The sequence below is a fragment of the Nannobrachium achirus genome (genome assembly GCF_963921795.1).
Source record: "Nannobrachium achirus genome assembly, chromosome: 5".
Classification (NCBI taxonomy): domain Eukaryota; kingdom Metazoa; phylum Chordata; class Actinopteri; order Myctophiformes; family Myctophidae; genus Nannobrachium; species Nannobrachium achirus.
Genome location: NC_137814.1, coordinates 46,736,201 through 46,757,932, shown reverse-complemented (window position 1 = coordinate 46,757,932; position 21,732 = coordinate 46,736,201). Strand labels below are relative to the sequence as shown.

The following is a 21,732-nucleotide window of genomic DNA, read 5'->3' as shown; positions in this document are numbered from 1 at the left end:
GAAACAACCATGTGTAGAGAGCCCTATCTGAGGATTGAAGGCAGAGCTCAGGCTCATACGGGACCAGCGTATCTAAAATCTAACTGGGCGCCTGTCCCTCCAGGGCTTTAAAAGTCATCAGGAAATTCTTCAAATCAATTCTGAAACTCAGAGGTTGAGGCAACCTACAGTGAAGAGAAGCAAAGATGGGTTTAATATGGTCGCGTTTTTTAGAATCATTAAAGATCTAGCAGTTGAATTCTTCACTAGCTGGAGGTGAGAGATACTGTAGCTTTTTTTACTGAGCCAGATTAAAGGTCTGCAAATGACAAGAAGGACTTAAATCTGGCAATGTTTCTCAGCTGGAAGAAGCATGAATGTATAACCCTTGTCACTTGGAGAGCCTCTCCTTTGATGGTCAGAGGTTAAGGAGTAGATCGATTATGGTTAATGTTGAGATTCAATCGGAGGGCATGCAAGCATGTGTGTGTGCGTGTGTGCGTGCATGCGTGCGTGCGTCAGTGTTGGATACTTGTACAGTATGTAATGCATGTGCATTTGTTTCCCCTATTCCTCCAGAGCAGAGACAGAGTGTGGGCTCAACAGAAAACATATCATTGAAGGTAACAGATCTATATTCTCCCCCTTTGCTTTGTCCTTCACATCACACTGGTCACCACATGCCCTGGTTCCCTCCCATAATCCTGCCTGTCTCCTATCCCTCTAGCTTGTATTGGATTTTTCTCTATCCTACAGCCAGCTGAACTTTGGGAGTACACTAGGCCCACTTCAGGCCCAGGCATCTGGAGTTAACCACTTAAACCCTATTGCAGGCCCAACATAGGGACACTAGGGTTCATGTGTGCTAGTTAAATGTGTCTGTTATGTTCTGTTTTAGTGTTTATTATTCTTCTCTTTTCTTCTCTTCTCCCCTGCCCGTCTGTGCCTTCATCACTTGTTATCATCGCTCTTGCTCACAATGACGGCACACACTCCAGCACATGTCCTGGCCGGCCAGGTCCATCCATTGCTTGCCTCCCCACAGCGCAATGCACCTCCAGCAATGACTCAGCTCTCTTTCACACATAATTATCATTCACTACCAGCCTCTATAACTTTTCCCCAAAGACAAGAAGGAGAAAACATAAAGAAAACATTTGGACAAAGGGGCAGAGAGAGAGAGAGAGAGAGAGAGAGAGAGAGAGAGAGAGAGAGAGAGAGAGAGAGAGAGAGAGAGAGAGAGAGAGAGAGAGAGGGGCATGGGTAATTAGCTAATCCCAGGTGTCCTGTCCGGATGACAAATGACATTGAGTAGGGCACAGCATCCCTCTCTCCACTGGTGTGCAACGCGTCACCACAGACTTATAAACAGCTGCGCTGTTAGCACAGAGGAACCCCTGCTGGCTTTATCTCACTGTTGGTGGCCAGGTGTCACTTGTTGTATTGTGAAAAACATGACGGCTCCCAGCCTTTTTTACTGCTTTGCATCACAACATTTATGCAGCAAACATTTCAGTACTGTTACTGTAACATTTAATTTTTGTATTCTAATCATGCAACTGTGTAGCTACATTTTGTATTTCTTGAATAACAGTGGCTAAAGGGAAAGTAATGTAATGATATAGGATGGAAGTAGAATACACAGTGATGTGTATATAACTATCACTTTGTGCTTACTGAAGGCTGAGCACAAAGAAAGATTATTAACTAGCCCAAAGGAAATTCCATCAACATTAACGTGAGTCGTTGAAAGAAATGCCTTGTCATTGACAACTTCATTCATCATGGCAGAGACACTTTCCGTTTAACAAGATTGATAGATAGATAGATAGATAGATAGATAGATACCTTTATTATCCCAAGGGGGAAATTTAGTTGTCCAGCAGTAGCACAGCAGTATACAGTTATTTACAAAGTTACTGAGACGTAAGAAAGATAGATAAGAGGGAAAAAAAACAAAACAAAGACAAGAGCAGTACAGTACCAATAAGGAGAAGGTGCATCAATAGAGGGGGCGAATAATATATAAGAATATATACATAAAGTGTCTTGCAAAAGAGACCATAGCAGTCAATGCTAGTTAGTGCAAACAAGTATCTCACTGTCAATGTTAAACAAAGCAAAAATACTCAGAAACTACCAACACTAACAACCTAATAGTGCAGATTGAGACTGGAAGTTGTTCAGAGGTTGTAAAACTAATCCACCAGGCAGAGGAAACTGCAAGGTTCCCCTCGGACGCAATGGTCCAGAGAAGCTTAAGGGACAAAATCCTATTCCGCCCACTCGTTGCACGGGGCACAACTGACACAACAGTGGTTTTAGGTGCTCATTCCTTCCGGCTGCCATGCAGCATTCTAATGAGTAGTGGAGCACTGTGAGACGTGATTGTCTTTGACAAATGTATTGATTTTTATGTAGGGTTGTTTTTTCTTTAGCTTTTCACATGTCTAATTTCTTTAGGTACTAGAGTAGAGGTGTGAACCTTCATTGGTATGCGTGTTGTGTCATCCCGGCTGTCTTGTATAGTGTGTACTACAGTGTACTATTTTGTTCTGTTTTGACAACCACATTTCCCTTTCGGGATTAATTGAGTATCTACCTACCTATCTACCTACGGTATGTGCCAACCTACCAACCTACCTTAACTGTGATGATGTTGACTCTATGCACTACATCAGTGGTTCTCAACCAGTGGTCCGGGGACCATCAATAGAACTTGAGGGGGTTCCAAGTGGTTCCCAGCTAAATGATGGAGAGTTGACCAAATGTACCGTTATACGGTAGATCTTTAACGCTTGAGAGTGTAAAATGAAATCATTTTACGCTCTCAAGAGTAAAATTATTGTTAAACATCTAAATTACTTAATTTACAAGAAGTCTACACAATATAGAGAATGTAGAAGAATTGTTATTTTGAACATTGTTGGCCTGTTATCTCTCCTATAGTAGCACATCAATACAGCATGGAAGTTTTGGGTCTCATCAAATGGTGGTCCGTGGCTAAAATGCAGAATAAATAATGGACCTTGATATGAAAAGGGTTGAAAAACCACTGTCTACTTCATAGACACAAATAGTCACAATTCTACTTGCACACTGGGAGTGTACTTGTCTTTGAACGCTGTTATAAGGCCCAAAAATAACTTTTTCTCCATTCAAGTGGATGGTAAGATACAGATGACAGATATTTTTTTTTATCTGTATCTTACCATCCACTTGAATGGAGAAAGAGTTTTTTTTTATCTGTTATGTGGCCCAGTGGGAATGGGCCTATACACTCATAAATACAGTATGTACAGAGATACCATTATTGATCTCTGTGGGGAGGTTCTCATCCCATTCTCAGCAGACAATATCTGTTCATCTCTCCCTCTCCCTCTCCTTGGCTTCACAACATATTTCACTTTCCCCTTACGATTCTACCAGCAGAGCTTTGGTGTTTACGGATCCTTCCCTTCATTAATCATCCTTCCTGCTTAGGGGTGTTTGGTTTCCAGCTTGCTCAGTTGTCAACACAGTGTTTACTTACTGACAAATTAACTCATCCAAACAAACCTTTTCTTTGTGATCCTGTAAATACTGCCATGACATCCAGACTGCCTTTGGCATTTGGCACACCTGATATATGAAAGTCAGCATGATCGAAGTTTTGGGTGATTATGTCAAAAATAGAGGATCAGAAACGGACGATTAAAAGATCAGGGCAACTTTTTTTTCAAGATGTGACAGAGATGGCATTTCCCAGCAGCTTACTTCCTAACAAGCTAATGTTGTCAGCTTTGTATGAGAAGATAAAGATTAACAGTATAAGAAGGAACCATATGACACAAAATAGCTGAAAAACTATTCGGTTGAAGCATGTCCAGAACCGTTACTTTGCAGGAAATGGAGAAAATAACATTCCAATGGATTCAATTATTATTTAGTCGCAAGCTTGTGCTAATATATTTTCAAGTATTTTCTATTACCACCAAGGTGACGTTTGACAAAGAGCTACCAGGCTCAAAATCTCACTTTGATGGTATTAAAAAATACCTGTGGACACCAGTTCTCTTTTAATATGTATCTCTGCCCAGCACATTGCCTTTTAAACGTTGGATGTACGCAGTGTTGTAAAAAGTACTCACATTTCATACTTAAGTAAAAGTATCAATACAGTAATGTAGAAATACTCCATTACAAGTAAAAGTCCAGAATTCAAAATGTACTTGAGTAAAAGTACGAAAGTATTGGCATCAAAATGTACTTAAACTACCAAAAGTAAAAGTAGGCCTACAAAATGTTTGAAAATAGCAGATCTACAAGCTCACAACGCGTCGCGATGCGACACGTTGTGACCTTGTAGATCGGCTATTTTCAAATAGCCATAGTATGAAATAAGTACAAATACCTATAACTGTACTTAAGTAAAAGTACTTACGTGCTCCACTTTGTGGTCTCAAATATTTATAAAACCCACAGACAGACTAATCAACTTTCAAAAATAGCAAAAATAGCTGATATACAATCTCACATCACTGAAAATGGGACATTCGTGCATGAAAAAACATCAATATTAAATATGGAGTTACAAGGTTTGCGACGACATGTAACATTATACTAATACGCTGCACATTTTTAATCTCAGTCGATCAAGTGTTCCACCTCAGTGACTTGTTATCCATACGCACTGCTTTCATCAAAGCAAAACACGCATCGAGCGAAAAGAGAAAATGATAAATATTTATTGATGAGCATTCCAACCGGCACCAACATTCCCAGATGTGCACAGCGATGCACTTCAGGAACGCGACAGTTTCCAGATGCTCGTACTTCCGTGTCGACTCTTATTATTGATGTATTCTCTTTGCCCTTATCATCGTTCTAACTCGTTCAAACCCATCTCTCTCTCTCTCTCATCCTCCATCCATCTGAAAACATTGCTCTTTGCTCAAAATGAAGCGGCTCATCCGGCACAAGGCTGTTCATATAGGACAAGCATTAATTACAGCAGTGCTTCTCAAACACCCCAAATTAAATATGTACTGCTAAAAGAAATGAAGGGAACAAAATGTTCCCTTCATTATTTGAATTGAAAATATCTTGTGCCATTGCATGTTCTCCCCGTGTCTCCTAGGGTTGATACCCTCACAAAAACATGCACGTAATCCTGGTCTCAATAATGCCTCCCCCTGGCCAGCCGGGGCGCCTGATGGAGGGGAAAGGAACTGGTTGGAATAATGTGTTCCTTCCACGCGCTACGTCCAAACCAGGGAAATCTCCACTGTCAGGTGAAAAGAAGCAACTTGGACTCCTCATGCAGAGAAGGAAGCATGAGGTCAGTCCGTTGTCTCCCCAGGCAGGCAGAGGGAGAGCAGAGCCCAGGACTACATAGGCAATTAGCACTGGGTGAAAAAATGGGTTACAAAATTGTGGGATAAAAAAAAGAAGAAAAAAAAAAAGAAAATATCTTGTGCCAGGGGACCCCCATACAATATATATATACTGTGTGTGTGTGTGTGTGTGTGTGTGTGTGTGTGTGTGTGTGTGTGTGTGTGTGTGTGTATATATTTATATATATATCATTTTTATATATTATATATATATATATATATATATATATATATATATATATATAATATCCGATATACAAGCTCTCAACGTTCTACGATGCTTTATGAGTTTATTTGCTAGTTTGTAATAGTTTGTTATTTCAACAACTTTAAATTATTTGGTTTGTTCATCTGTTTAGTCTGCTTTAGTATCAGTTTATATCTGTGAAGTCACTTTATCTTAGTGTGCCTTTACTTTTACTTACATGATTGTTTTGTCCTGTACTTTCTTGCATATCTGTATATTTTGTATGTTCAGGACCCCACGAAGACTAGAAGCATCTACCGTATGTGCTTCTAAAGGGGATTGCTAAATAAACCAGAAAGATCCAATTCTGGGAAATTGCAAGTGTGTTTGCCGTTTTAGCATTTTCCCTTTCAAGTCAATGGTAAAGATTAATTCACCAATGATCTCAACAACAACGTATCTCACAGAAATATTAAAGCACATGAAGTCGGTCGATTTGACATATGACTCGAGTGTGTGCTGCCAAAACTGTGCGACAAGAATTCCGGCAAACCTTTGGGGGTTACTCTATAAAGAATAAATAAAGTAAAGTACTATAGTGTGTTGCCAACCACACTAACTAGATAAACCTCTCTCTCTCTCTCTCTCTCTCTCTCTCTCTCTCTCTCTCTCTCTCTCTCTCTCTCTCTCTCTCTCTCTCCCTGTCATCCTTACCAGGTCTGAGGGGCTCCCTCCAGAGGCTGCAGCTGGAGTACGTGGACGTGGTCTTCGCCAACCGACAAGACAGCAACACTCCCATGGAGGGTGGGTGACCCGTCTGACTAGAGCCGGTGTGGTGTGGGGTGGTGGACGATGGATGGATGGATGGATATGAATCGATTGATAGACTAATGCAGGGTTCTTCAACAGGGGTCCGGGACCCCTACGGGGTCCTCAGAGTTACTACAGGGGGTCCTCCAAATCTTTGTGTGATAGAAACTTTTCTTTCCTGAGAACTTTAGCCAAAAATAGCCGAACTACGAGCTTGTAGATCGGCTATTTTTTGGCAAAAAGCTTTGGTGTAGAGGGGAAAAAGGGCAGACTAAGTGGAGAGTGAAAGGTCAAGTTTATTAAGTTTTGACGGTTCAAGTGGTTAAATATCTGAAACACGAATTTACCTGAATCCAAAATACACTGATGATCGTGCTGTCAAACGATGAAACTATATGGAATCCATGAACAGGTTGTGGGGGTCCCTGCTTCAACTCTCTCTCAACTAAGGGGTCCTTGGCCTGAAAACGTTGAAGACCCCTGCTGTATGGGTGGATGGGTGTGAGCAGGGACATTGCGCTGTTGTTCTGTAACCTGAGCAGGTGAGACATCCCAGCGGGACTGTCCTGTCCTCAGTGGACCTTATAGCCTTCGGACCGAAAGCATCTCTCGTCTCCGTTGAGCTGTGCATGTCTTTCTGCTTTTAAACCCCCACGTCCAGGGGCGTCACAAGGGGTAGGAGGAGCCCTAGTAACTCTAGCTATTGAAAAAATAGCAGATATACAAGCTCACAGCGCGGCACCGAGTGCCGCGCTGCGAGCTTGTAGATCTGCTATTTTTGAAAAGTCGTGAAAATGTGTGCACATCTTTGAATATGTATTTTTTTAAACGAACATTTGTAACTCAAATGTTGCTTCCGGGGGGGGGGGGGGGGGGTCCCTGGAACTAAATATTTTGAGATGGGGGTCCGTGGCCAAATTCATATCATTTTGGGGGTCCTTCACATGAAAAAGTTTGAGCATCACTGACATGGAAACATGGGTTTCTTGCACACATTTTCACAATTTTTCAAAAATAGCAGATCTACAAGCTCGCAGCGCGGCACTCGGTGCCGCGCTGTGAGCTTGTAGATCTGCTATTTTTCAATAGTTAACATTCATGGGGGGCCCGAAGTGAATCTTGTACCTAGGGCCCAGAATTTGGTGTGACGCCCCTGCCCACGTCTCCCCCTGCCCTGGAAGACCAGGGTAGAAAAACACACTTCAATTGAAATGTGAAAGTTGTGCCTCATTTCCCTGCATTTCTGCTTCTGCCAATCTCCTCCCCCCCCCCCCCCCCCCCCTCTCCTACCCCCCCTCTCACTCACAAACACTCTGGGATCAGTTTCCTCAGTCTCTGTGCGTTGCCTTCTCTCTTTCCCTCCCCAGCCCTCTGTGCTCCACTGAAACAGGATTATCAAGCCCCCCCAGGGACGTGTGTGTGTGTGTGTGTGTGTGTGTGTGTGTGTGTGTGTGTGTGTGTGTGTGTGTGTGTGTGTGTGTGTGTGTGTGTGTGTGTGTGTGTGTGTGTGTGTGGTGTACTGATTTATTTTTGGGCTGATCTCGATGAAGACAAGTGTAGGAACAAAAATGAGCACACTGGAAGGTCTGTAAGAATGCAATTTGCCGGGTGCACATGCACATCTCACAGAGACAATAAGTATAACCAGCACTCCGAAGTCCTTGTGGTACTTTTAATTCATTCAAGTATTGGTTCTCAAAGAGGGGTCCGGGGACCTCCAGCCAGGGGTTCTTGAGGGAGTTCCAGGGGGTCCCCAGCTAAATGATAGTTAGGAACCAAATGGATCCTTATGGGTATGTACCTCAGAGAGTGTACAAATGTAACCAAATGGACCCAGACATTGATTTTACAACATACTGTAGATTGGGGTTCCAGAGATAGAAATGCCATTAAATGGGTGGTCCGTAGCCCTAACTGGGGGTCCCTGAAATTAAAATGGTTGAGAATCACTGCTAGAGCCGTCATAATCTTCTCTTATGGGGGTTCCTGGCATATCTTTTCAAACGGGGGTCCGCGGGCTCTAGCGGGTATCAGTTTGAGAAGAAGTACTGCATTAAGGCACGTCACGACCAGCATAGCATACAGCGGATACACAGCCACGCTTTGGCATCAAGCCTTCCTCAGCGTGTGTCAGTGAAGCCCTACTGTGCTCTCTATTCTTATGCTTGATGCTGTGTGTGTGTGTGTGCGTGCGCGCGTGTGTGTGTTTGTGTGTGAGTGTGTGTGTGTGTGTGTGTGTGTGTGTGTGTGTGTGTGAGAGTGTGCGTGTGTGTTTGAGTGACTTCCTCTCAACTTTATGTTTCACCTCCATCTGTCTCTCAGTTCAGCTTTACCGTCACATCACAGGTGTACAGGTGTCAAAAGAAAGATAGTGGGTGAATCTTTTTTGCCATAAAAGGTACATCATTGCACTTTCAAGAAAGGTAGAAAGAGATGGAGAGGGAAAGAAATGGAAAACAGGTCAGATATCAATATAGGCGGTGTGAAATATAAGTGCATAAGGGTATGTACATAAGGTGCATGGTTGAACGAAAATATAAATTTGGAAATAACCAGATATTATAATAACCGTGACTGATTATACAGTATAGTAATATATATGTACACGGAAACAAATCCTGTGTTTGATCCTGATGTGGTGTTACCAGGACGACAAGGGGGCTCATCGTTTCCTCAACCGTCTGATGGTACTGTAGCTAGCCTTGGTGGGAAAAGTACTCAATCTTTTTACTCTTTTTACTAAAAAAGAAACTTTAAGTAAAAGTACCAGTAAGACTCCCTAATCGGGAGATAAGCGACCGTAGGTCACTTATCTCCACAAATAGGGCAAAAATTAGTTTTTCCAAAATCTTCCTGATCCATGTTGATGACATGAGTGTAGGCATACTGTATAGTGATTTTCGTGATTTTAGGGCAAAATCTGTAGGAGCAGTGTCCAAAAATGTCTTTTTAAAAATCGGCCTGGAGGTGGCGCTATATGGGACAGATTCATGTTGATGGGATCAGTGTAGACATACTGTGTACCGATTTGCGTGATTTTAGGGCAAACATTTTAGGAGCAGTGTCCAAAAATGTGTTTTGCAAGAATCGGCCTCATGGTGGCGCTAGAAGAGGGCCATGTGAGAAATGAGGGGTGGGGTCTCCGCGCCACCAAGGCGGACGAATAGGTACCGGCCCCGGCTGTCCCGGTCGCTCCTAGCCGGAGTTACGGCATTTTATGTGAGCTGCAGTGTAGGGGGTCCTCCACTGGGGGCGCCACCACTTTTGCATCCGTTCTGGAGCACCAGGAGTCGGTGGTCCCCGGGAATTCCCCGTGAGCAGCCCCGTTGGGGTGGTCATTTGGTCAGTTTAGCACATTTGGTCATTTTTTACATCTGGGGGTCCCCCAGGGACCTGGGGGTCCCTGGAGCTCCGGGGCTCCAGGCAGGTAAGGAGTGTGTGTGCAAAATTTGGCATGGATCGGGGCAACGGTTGCGGAGATATGAGCAGGGCAAGAGTGTGACGTGTGACGTGTGACTGACTGACTGACGGACGGACTGACGCACGGACAGCCTGTGGAGGTTTTGATAGTAAATGCGACCTACGGTCGCAATCAATACTGCAATATAGAAATACTCTGTTACAAGACAGTACAGAATTCAAAATGTACTTGTGTAAAAGTATGGAAGTATTGGCGTCGAAAATGTACTTAAAGTACCAAAATAAGAAGGTAAATCATGCAGAATGTCCCATTTCAAGTTTTCGAAGTATACAAATCTTTTGGAAATAGCAGATCTACAAGCTTGTAGATATTTGTCTCTGAGATGTAAAAATATTACAAATTAGAAATACCCCAGAAAAGTAAAAATACTTTAAAATTGTACTTACCGGTAGTTATTATACACCACTGGTAGCTAGGTGGAAACTGTCTCTCTATCGTCTTTCTGATTTCTGCTTCTCTTTGCTGATGCACTTTGAGCACCGCCTGTCATTTCATACGGACATCTCTGCTCCAAATACACATAGTCCCATCACCCCCGTCCGTCCGTCCGTCCGTCCGTCCGTCCGTCCGTCCGTTAGTCCTGCCTCCCATTGGGGAGGGCTGGCTGAAGGAGAGACAGGGTTTCTTCTTTTTACAGACTGTCTCCTCCTTCAGCGGCCCAGTGCGAGCCAGTGGACAGCTGCAGGACAATCAGTCACACGTCACCGACTTCAAACGCTAGCTGTCGCTGCAGGCGGTGGCAGCGGACGGTGACTGGCAGACGGTCCCTGGGTGGGCACCACCATGGCACCATCAGTGGCAGCAGCGCTGACTGGCAGACAATTCCCGGGGTGGGCCAGTGGCATCAGTTCAGAAAAAGCTAAGGTATGGCAACATGACTGGTGTCTTGCACGCGCAACACCAGTCATGTTGCCATACCTTAGCAACAGGCATGATACATTTATTTTAAGAAGTACATTCTAATTTTCCCCCTGTTTTTACGGTTTCTTGGGGCTGGATATGGCAGCCTGGAATGGTTGTTGAGGTGCAGCTAAACTTGGCATGTTAGTAAACGTGCCACAATTAACAATAATGCATTGCACCTGTGCAGCTGACCTGCGGAACCTGGGAATATACCATTCTGTCAAGATGGGGAGAATACAAGTGTGGAGAATATAATTATAATACCTTGTTAAAGTGACCATTTAGTTAAATTTTGCATTTGTAGATATTTTACTGTAATTTAACAAAATAGTAACCAGAATAGATAGACAAAGAGACATTCATGGATTTATATTTAAAAGTAACTTTTATTTTCCCCCTGGACCCAGGTTATGGCAGCTGCATACCCCTGCCATACCCAATTGACGCCTCTGGGGTGGGCACAGACCACCACCGCCATCCAGTCTTGTGGCCTGTGCTTCTACAGTATGTAGATGCAGGGGGATGATTAATTAAATCACAGACAGTCAAACAGGCTAAATGATAGACAGACAGACCCTGAACTCAGTCCAGTGCTCATACTGTGCAGTCCAGTGGTTCTCAATGTTGTGTCCGGGGACCCCCAGGGGTCCTTGGGGGTCTTCAATGGTGTCCTCAGACAGTTAAATGATTCATAGTTAGGAACCAAAGTGACTCTTGCAGGTCTGTAACTCAGAGAGTGCACACATTATCTGTATACTTTCAGAGTTAAATTAAAACCGAGGATTTACATTGCAGATTGGGTTCCCAGAGATAGAAAACGTATTAATCGAATAAAATGTGGGTCTGTGGCCCAATCCAGTGTTTCTCTAAGTGGCGTCCAGGGACCCTCAGGATTCCTCGAGGGGGTTCCGAATGAGCCCTTACGGGTCACTAACTCTGAGAGTGTTCAAACGGAACCGAATGGAGAGTTATGGGGTCCTTGAAATTAAAAGTTCTGAGAACCACTTGGCCTAATGTATAATATGAAACCGGGGGTCCTTGAAATTAAAAGGCTTGACAATCACTGCACGATCATCATGTTCATTCTTCATTATACTGTAGCACAGCCAGGCTGCTGATAGCTCTAACTCATCCCGCTGAAGGTCAGTAACTCCCAGAAATGGGGACTGCGAGCTGCGCGCACGAGAATAAAGTCCCAGCTCCCTGCTTCCATCCAGGGGTGTCAGGGGGGGGGGGGGGGGGGGGGGGGGGGGAGTGGGACTGAGTTACTAGGGCCCATAGGTGGAGGGGCCTTAATTATCTTGTAGATTAGCTTGTAGATCTGCCATTTTTGAAAAGTCGTGAAAATGTGTACACATCTTTGAATTTATATGTATTTTTTAAATGAACATTTGTAACTCAAATTTTGCTTCTGGGGGGGTCCCTGGATTTAAATATTTTGAGATGCGGGTCCGTGGCCAAATACATCCTTGACATGAATAGGTTTGAGCACCACTTACATTGAAATATAGGTTTTTCAAAGAAGAAGGATTTGAAATATTCAAAGACCACACATTTTCACGATTTTTCTAAAATAGCAGATCTACAAGCTCGCAGCCGCACTGTGAGCTTGTATATCTGCTATTTTTCAATAGAAAATGTGAGTGAATCCTTGTACCCAGGGCCCAGAATTTGGTGCGACACCCCTGCTTCCATAAGCCGTGCGGTGGCATTTAGTGGGAGATTTTTCTCTTTGATGTTACAGACGTACCAGAGCGGAGAAAGGGCAGCAAGCGTGTAAAAAAGAATCCACATTCTACAATCTGTTACGTCAGAGGTTCTCAAACTTTTTTTTATTTCACAGACCCCCATAACTCAGTTACAGACCTATAAGGGTTCATTTGGAACCCCTCCCACGGAACCCTGAGGTGCCCCTGTACCCCACTTTGAGAACCTCACGTTTTGAGAATCAAGTCATGCGTATGCGTTACCAGGCGAAGCCACATGAGCACTAGTAGCCTAGCACAGCCAGACAATCCACCCATGTTAAAACAAGGTGGGGATGATATATACTGCAGTTAGTTAGCTGCATTAGTATATAGTCTGGCCAAGCCAGGCTAGAGCACTAACTAGCGTACTATATTCTGGCGGGCGAACATTCGTCAAAAACAGCAGATCTACAAGCTCAGAGCGGGTCACGTTGTGAGCTTGTAGAGGGTATCTTCGCTGAGGAGAATTGGTGCAAATAAGGCAAGTCTGTCCTTGACATAAGCCGTATTCCACTCATTCTTTTAGATAAATACATACATACACAAGATAAATACTACATAATATACAAATACCCTCCCTGGACCGAACTCTGTAACCCCCCACCGTTCCCTTCGCTTATTTCATCATTCAGAATCAGCTCACACATCCAGCGTAGTAGGGAAAAATGCATGGCCATGAATGAGTCATGAATACCCAGCTTCGCTCGGAGCCAGCGGGTCATTCTTATGTCATCCTTTGCTGTTTAAAAGTGCAGCCGTCCATTGCAGAGATGTCATATTTTTCTTTTGGAGGAGCCACGCGCATGTGTGTGTGTGTGTGTGTGTGTGTGTGTGTGTGTGTGTGTGTGTGTGTGTGTGTGTGTGTGTGGATGTTTGTGTGGGGTGGAGTGCGGGTCAGTAGACAATCTGACATTCTGGCAGACTGTCTGATACGTTGCCAGTTGGGAGAGACTCAAAAACTGAATACTGCATACAATAGGCACTGCGTCTAAAATCCAATTATAATTTTTCATATCCATAGTAGTCTGCTCAATAATCTCTCCAAGTCTCGAGACAATGTTCCTATGTGCCTCCAATTGTCACCATTCTCATTATGTGCTAGAAAACCAATGCATCAGTTCACAGCTAAAATCGAATCTGTTCAGTCAACTTTAGATGGAAATGCGGAGGAAAGTGCAAATAAGCGCGAGGGAGGCATGAGAGTGAGATACAGGGCAGACTTGGCATCAATAAGCAGGCTTTGTATCAATCCCTCCATGGCAGGGTGAATCAAATCATATTGTCATAGCCATAACAAAGCTCTTTCACTTTCATCCATGGGACTTTAAACCAGTCCAAATGTCAAGCAATATAGAGTCTAGCAATTGCTGTAGATTGGTGGAGACCTTGCATATGCAGAAGAAATACTCTTCAGGAAAATGAAAACATGCCAAGCTCGGAGCTCAGAGGTTAATACTTTTCGTTGGTTAAATATTTATAAAACCCCACAGACAGACTTGACCACTTTCAACCTGGTTTCATTTTCAATCCATATTTAGGGCGTAATAGCGTAATTTATTTTCTTTATTTTTTTCCACAAATACTGAAAAATCCAGTGTTTACAGATAAGATTTAGTAGATTGCCTTTTGCCCTGGACCATTCTCATCTTTGACAGTTTGTTCATGTGCCTGATTGTTTGTGGAAAGAAGCTTTTTTGCAGTCTGTTGCTAGTAGCTTTGAGACAGCGTAGTCGTTTTCCATGCGGCAACATCTTGAACAGACTGTGGTTGGGATGGTGTAGATCTTTGATGATTCCCTGGGCTTTTGTGACACAGCGTTCGTCTAATTTATAGTGTATTCTACCACTTTTTCTAGTCACGTGTTCAAATACTGGATTCTGATTGGCTAAATTCCGGAGGTTATGACAAAACAACTGCCGCAAAGTTGTATGAGGACTTGTCCGAGATCAATGCACCTCAGTGTACATCCGGGGACTTCAGGAGGTAGTCGGAACACCTTTCCCCCAACCAACAAATGACGGTGGCAACGGTCCTATGTTTACTAACGTGCATGCTATAGTCGCCGATTTATTTGGATCCAATGCAATCCGCCAACTTTAAAGCCCCTTTTCTCTGAACCTATGCCTTTCTGGAAGCGAACAGCCTCTATTTACGGCCGGAACGGTACTTCTAACTGACGTTAGCTTAGCTGTAAGCTAGACGCATGGATTAGTATGGAGTTGGCGCCATCTGTTGGTGAGTAGAAGATGTTGTTTGTGGAACTATCTGCTGTCTCGCGGAAGTTTTATAGGCAATAATGATTGTAACTTAAGATCCTTGCAAGTTACAACTATGTGTTTTCTTTCATGTATACGGGAAAAAGTGGTAGAAAAGCTATTTACCACTCGGGGTCCTGAGTGAGGGTGTTATCGGACTCGGCTGCGCCTCGTCCGATAACACCCTCACTGCGGACATTATGAGAGCATAATGTCCTCTCACTCGGGGTAAATTGCTTACTTCATGTACCCATAAGGGCCTTGACTAAACTTTCTGCAGAGGTTAGGGAGGGAGAGTCTTTGTTCCACAGTTTTTAGTGGCTGTTGAGGGAGCGACACTCAAGGACAGCACGTTCACAAACACCTGGGCAGAATGCGGGGTTTACGCACAATAAACACAGCACACACAGACATGCTCGCGTGCGCTCGCGCGCGCACACACACACACACACACACACACACACACACACACACACACACACACACACACACACACACACACACACACACACACACTCATGCTCGCACACAGACTGATGTTTAAGCATTCACACAGATGCCGGTAGACATGATTCAAAGGTGTCACTACAGCCTCATCCATGTGCCCTAATATTATGAAGAAATCACTCCTAGTGTGAAGTGAGCGGTGCTATTCATGAGTTAATTTCATCAAGTGTCCCGCAAAGCTTGGCCAATGTGACCCTGGGCGTACAATAAACTTTGAACGCTTTGTGCCTAGATGTAGGCCAGATGTAGGCCACACTTCGGGACGCTTCGTCCAGGTTGCTTCATACTTTGTACCGGGACAGTACTGTTCAAAGATTGTCATTTGATGGAGAGGCTTATTCTGGGAGGGGTACGTATGCCACAGAAGTAGCCTCTTGACCCGAGCCATAGAATCATGCAACTAGAAAGACCAACTGTGCAGACCCCATCATTGCTTTTAAAATATCGTCACTGTCGGGCAGAAACCTCCTATCTCCAAGTTTCAAATGTGTACATTTTTTCTTAAAACAAAACAAAGGCCGTCGCACCAAAGTAGTGAAAACAGCAGATCTAGATAGATAGGCTGTTTTCACTAGTTAAAATCATTTTTAGAATGAAAAATGCAAAATGAACGGTTTTGGACATACAGGGTTTTCACCCGACAACAACGATATGCTTGTAAAATCAACTTTACTGAGCCGTCTATTTGTGTAAAAGAGTGGGTTTTTTCTGTGCCTTTTTAATTTTTATGCTTCCTGATATTTCTGTATCACTTGCCTGACTGTAGCTAGGGTGATGAATGTTCTTGATTATTCGCTTCGCCTTGGCTGCACACTGTTTGTTGTGTATTCCCTGGAGGGAGGGAAACTCACCTCCTACGATGCACCACCCTCTAGTTTTTTGCGGTCGAGCATGCTGTTTGTCAAGATGCTCTTGATGGTACTATTGTAGAAGGCCCAGGCAGGATGCCAACTGGGGCTGCATTTCCTCTGGATGATGGAGGCAGTAGAGGCTTTGCTGAGCCTTTTTCACCTTGTGTGTGGCCCAATTACTGTAATAATAACTTGTATTTCCTGTTAGAATTGGCAGTGTCTATAGCAGCATATTATTATCATTTATTATTATTATTTTTTTTAGATTTGTTTTGGGGCTTTTATGACTTTATTGATAGGACAGTTGTAGACTGACAGGAAATGGGGGGAGAGATGGGGAGTGACACACGGCAAAGGTCGTCCGGATCGGGAATCGAACTGGCGACGGCGCCAGGCATCCATGCCTACTGTATGTGGCAGTGCCTAAGTGGTATGCGCCCCAGCATATTCTTTTTTTGGTAGGCTACAGAGGTGTAAAACTCCTGGCTGACATGTGCAGCATCCAGGAGCGTCTAGAAAGTGTTCTGTGTGACCTATCTTTTTTCAATCTACTCCTTCGAGAGTACGAAGGAGGGTATGAAAAAGGAGACACCAAAACCACAAGTTCTATGGCATATCAGGCACTGGGAGGCAAACTGGAACTGGATGTTTGCTTCCAGGTGGACATGCTTATGAGTAAATAATATTTTTTAATCATTGTGACCTTTGTCAAATAATCGGTTCGGGAAAATAAAAGAAGACATAATCATATGTTTCTTGTCTATTGTCTTTTGATGTGCACAGTATATCTTATTGAGGTATCTAAAGAGCACAGAGTATGTTTCTGACTGGGTAGTATGAGCTGTCATCGTGAGACAGGAGGGTCAATAACCCTTGTCCTGTCAACACTTGACAGTCTCGTGATGACAGCCATGGTCAGCCATAGTCAGAAACTCAAGGAGTGCACATAAAAAAAATCACACTCGTGTGAACTGAGCGGTGGTGTGTGTGTGTGTGTGTGTGTGTGTGTGTGTGTGTGTGTGTGTGTGTGTGTGTGTGTGTGTGTGTGTGTGTGTGTGTGTGTGTGTGTGTGTGTGTGTGTGTGTGTGTGTGTGTGTGTGTGTGTGCAACAGCGCCCCTCCCTTAACATGTGTGGTCAGAAAAGGTTACTGCAGGCTACGGACACGGAGACAGACAGACATACATACCCACACACACGGCCACGTATAGGAGCGTTGTGACCACCGCTCAAAAACAAGGGATCAGAAAATGTGAGATGTCTTCTTTTATTCATTCATATCGTTTATTCTCCTTGACTTCAATGCATTCCATGGAACTTTTGGCTCCGCCGGCTTGAATTGCCGGACAAAGAAAGTGATGTACAGTTCTGTACAGTATCTGTACTTTGCTTATTTACATCTGGGAGGAAACCACGGAAAGATGCCAACTTCCTCCTTCCGCCTACAGAAGCACGTCATTGACCCCACAAGGGTAGCACCTCACCTCACCTCAGATAAACCCCTCGTCCCACGTTCATGGCCTCCGGATAAACGGCGTGGGTGTTGAGGTTCCTCCCTGGCTGTCTTTCGCCTTTTACTTCCAATCTTCGATCTCCCTCGCTTGCTTCCAGCTCCCTCTCTCGGAACACTCTCCTGTGTCGCCTACACACTACTGGCTCTTTCTCACGCAGTTACATTTTCAGTCCAGAAAGAGAGTGAGAGAAGCGGCTATGATAGTGAATCACTATTTTTAATCACAGTGCTGTGGGCTCATCTCTACTTTCTGCTCTCATTCTCACATATAATGAGGACGATTCAGGTGTGAAGCAATCATGGAAATGTACTTTTCACCTTGTCGTAGGTTGACTACATATCAGTGATTTGTGTACACAGCATATGGATGAAATGCATATCACAAATCACAGTGCTATGTGTGATCAGGGGCGTCACAAGGTGGGGGAAGTGGGACTGAGTTACCAGTGGGACCGAGTTACAGTACCAGGGCCCTTAATTCTTTTATACTTTAGCTATTGAAAAATAGCAGATATACATGAAGCTCACAGTGCGGCACCGAGTGTCGTGCTGCAAGCTTGTAGATCTGCTATTTTTGAAAAGTCATGAAAATGTGTGCCACTCTTTGATTATATATATTTTTTTAAGCTAACATTTGTAACTTTGCTTCTGGGGGGTCCCTGGAACTAAGTATTTTGAGATGGGGTCCGTGGCCAAATACATATCATTTTGGGGGTCCTTCACATGAAAATGTTTGAGCACCACTGACATAGAAACATAGGTATTTCAAAAAACCTTATTTTCATTGTCATGTATCTGTATTTGTTGTGTGTCTCTAAAAAAAAAAGAAAATAAACATATTGTTTAAAAAAAAAAATGTAATTTTTTTTCAAAAATAGCAGATCTACAAGCTCGCAGCACTGTGAGCTTGTATATCTGCTATTCTTCAATAGTTAAAGCACAAAATAACGCAGTGAATCCTTGTACCCAGGGCCCAGAATTTGGACACCCCTGTACACAGCACATGGATTAAATGCATATCACAAATCACAATGTTAATTGTGAGATGTTTATATGAACACGTCTTTTGTATTTTTAATTTGCACATTTTGCAGTAGCCAAGTTTCGAGCGAAGCTAATTGCAGGCACCTGCTTGGCTCGAAAAGTCATTCCTACTTTTGCAAATTAAAAACCCTTTTAACGGAAGCTGCAGATATTTCTGTTTCTATGTCACTGGATATTTTTGTACCTTGCACCCATTCGTTCTGGTTTAGGGATGTGCATATACTTTTTATTGTTATAATGGATGTGTCTTTGGCTCAACATTATTGGTAGTAAGAACTCTGCAGTTATAAACAGTTGAGTATATTGTTAAATAAAAAATAGAGTTTTTCAATTATCTTGTGTCTTTAAAGCAGTGAGTTGGAGTTAAGCCTTTAGGCTTAACCCAACCCATTGCCCATTAGATTTGGCTTTAAATTGGGCTTTAGCCTAATTTACCCTATACTGTGTGAGACCAAGCCGTGGCTCATGGCTGATAGCTCTGGGCATTTACAGGGCCACAGTATGAGCCCTGAGCTATGCTGGTTTGTCTCACACAGTATAAATTAGGCTTAAAGCACAATTTAGACTTTAGGGTCTGCTTTCACACTTCACTACCTCTGCAAACAAAATGTAGCCATGCTGAAAATCAGCATTATACCAATCAGTATTACCAATCATCACTAATTACCCTGCTGCCCCTACTAGGAGTGATGTCCCCTGCAGCATTCTGGGACATGGAATAATATGACTTGACCAATCAATACATGTTGTTCATATAACTATATATCTATACAAAGGGTGTGCTTTTCCTCCGAACAAAACACATTTCATGCCATTGTCATTGTTTCAATTGTCCTCTTACCACTAAAGTTGCAGTCCGTGAGGCCGGCTGCTTTTAATGGCTTCTTCTTAAGCCACAAATCGATTCTCACCATGGCTAATGTATGGCAAATGACAATGAAATGAGCCTATAATTGAACTGAAGAAGTCTGTAACTCTCTCAATTTCTTCTGATGAAAAATATGAGCAGAAAACAAAACAATAATATGGGGTTGTCTGCATGTGCCTCTAGGCTATACATCTAAATTACAAAGTGATTAATACCTTTGAACCACATTAACTCTGGTGTCAATGTGCACATTTACCCACGCACGCGCGCGCACACACACACACACACACACACACACACGCACGCACGCACGCACTCACGCACACACGCACGCACACACGCACACACACACACACACACACACGCACACACGCATATACTGTATAAGCTCGCAATTTGTTGTGATTCTATTGGTGCCTATTTTCGCTATTTGTCATACGATGAAGTATATAGAGCTATTTGGTGCATTATTGATTTTTTTCTGCCAAAATAAAAGGATTAGTGGCGCCACCCACTGCTGACTTTCTGACAATGAAGCTAACTGCAACATGTTTGTGTTGTCCTTACAGAGATAGTGAGGGCGATGACACACTTGATCAACCAGGGCATGACCATGTACTGGGGAACATCGCGGTGGTCTTCCATGGAGATTATGGTGAGCAGAGAGCAGAGAATCACCTTGTACTTCTCCTCTACATCACTTAAAGTCTGTTCAAGTAGTGCACAGCTTGTATTCAGCACATTGTTGCATCGCTGGGCTCTGTAACTTTTGGCACTGCAACACGCTACTGCTGCCAAAAATCGGTCATCTTCAAAGACAAACACCCTTGTGAGAAGGCGTACAAATAGGGTTGAAAAGTGGCTTGTAGCTTGTAGAAGGGATTTTATATTTCCCACAGCATGCCCATCAAAACTTTAAGGTCAGATGTTGCAACAGTGAACAGGAAAATCGAACACTGAAGAGTGTACAAATGCAACCAAAGGTCACTTTTTTTCTTTTGCTTTGACGTAGTCTCTGACATTTGTCTGCACCCATCCTCTCTCTCATCCTCCAATGCTCTATGTCATCTGTGGGCAACAGGTGGCCCGGGGGCCACATGCGGCCACCACCTTCACTTAATGCGGCCCGCAGGTTAATACCGGAATACTGATATATTATTGGTTTCAGCTGTTACAATTCCAAACATGACCTGGTTTAATTCCGTCAGTCTATATTAGTAGCTTAACTCATATGCTGCTATTTTAAACATAGGCTGAACTGTTTTCCTGCCAAATTTTCCTTACCTTTTAACGTGGGCACGTGCACGCATAGTGCATGATCTGTGCGCGACTCATGTAGTAGACCGGTAGACAAGATGACAGCTTTCGAATAAAAATAAATCCATTGGAATAGACAAATCCGTTGCCAGGAAGTATCCTGCTGTATCCGCCAGTATTTACATAAGAAAACATTGGAAATGGCCAGCTGTGCGCTATGGTAACACATGGACACGTTCGCGCACATAGCAGACGATATGTGCGCGGATCATATGCCAGGCGGGCACAAGAATCAAACAGCTATCAAATGAATAAAAAAAACGTGTGAAAAAAGACGTTGATATGACCGCCCAGCTCCTTCCTCTGTTTATGCAAACTTATGGGACGGAAGCAACGATTGGGCCTTTGACAGGATACGGAAACCTAGATCCGGTCAGAACAGGAAATACGGCCGGATACAGTTAGGAGGCGGGCCTAACTAAGACTCCGAAACGGCTATATACTGCGATCATACTTTTAATTTTTTCATAATGATTAAAGCTAATTACATTTCCGGGATCTACGGGCATCGCAGAGTGGTACAGCAGGAAATCTCCGGTTTCGACGGGGATCGTGGGAAATTAGTTAATGACTATAGTATAGTAACTAGTAATGTATTTTTTGTATGTCCAATGTATTTGTATTTAGGTTCATAAAGTTAACATGAGTATATAACTAAATTCGTTTGAAATCAAATCAAAATGTTACATTTCAGGATTCCAATTAAGAAATAACAAAAAATTATTCAGGATTCCAATTCAAAAGAAGCAAAAATAGTCGATCTACAAGCTCAAAACCTGCTATTTTTGCTTCTATTGTATGCGATACTAGAATGACAAAGTAGATCGTAGCAATATGCAATGTGGCCCTCTGGAGTGAATCAAAGTTCCCCACCCCTGCTCTATGTCATTCACCCT

General features: G+C 43.3%; 1 protein-coding gene across 1 annotated transcript in view; it reads left to right on the top strand.

Moving 5' to 3' along the window:
- kcnab1b (potassium voltage-gated channel subfamily A regulatory beta subunit 1b) overlaps positions 1–21,732 on the top strand; it is a gene marked incomplete at its 5' end in the record, with an annotated part of 71,431 nt that overhangs the window by 45,192 nt on the left and 4,507 nt on the right. The window contains 3 exons of the mRNA XM_080726420.1: positions 559–602; positions 6,259–6,345; positions 20,089–20,174. Coding sequence (XP_080582546.1) covers positions 559–602; positions 6,259–6,345; positions 20,089–20,174 — 217 coding nt within the window. The remainder of the gene's footprint in view (positions 1–558; positions 603–6,258; positions 6,346–20,088; positions 20,175–21,732) is intronic.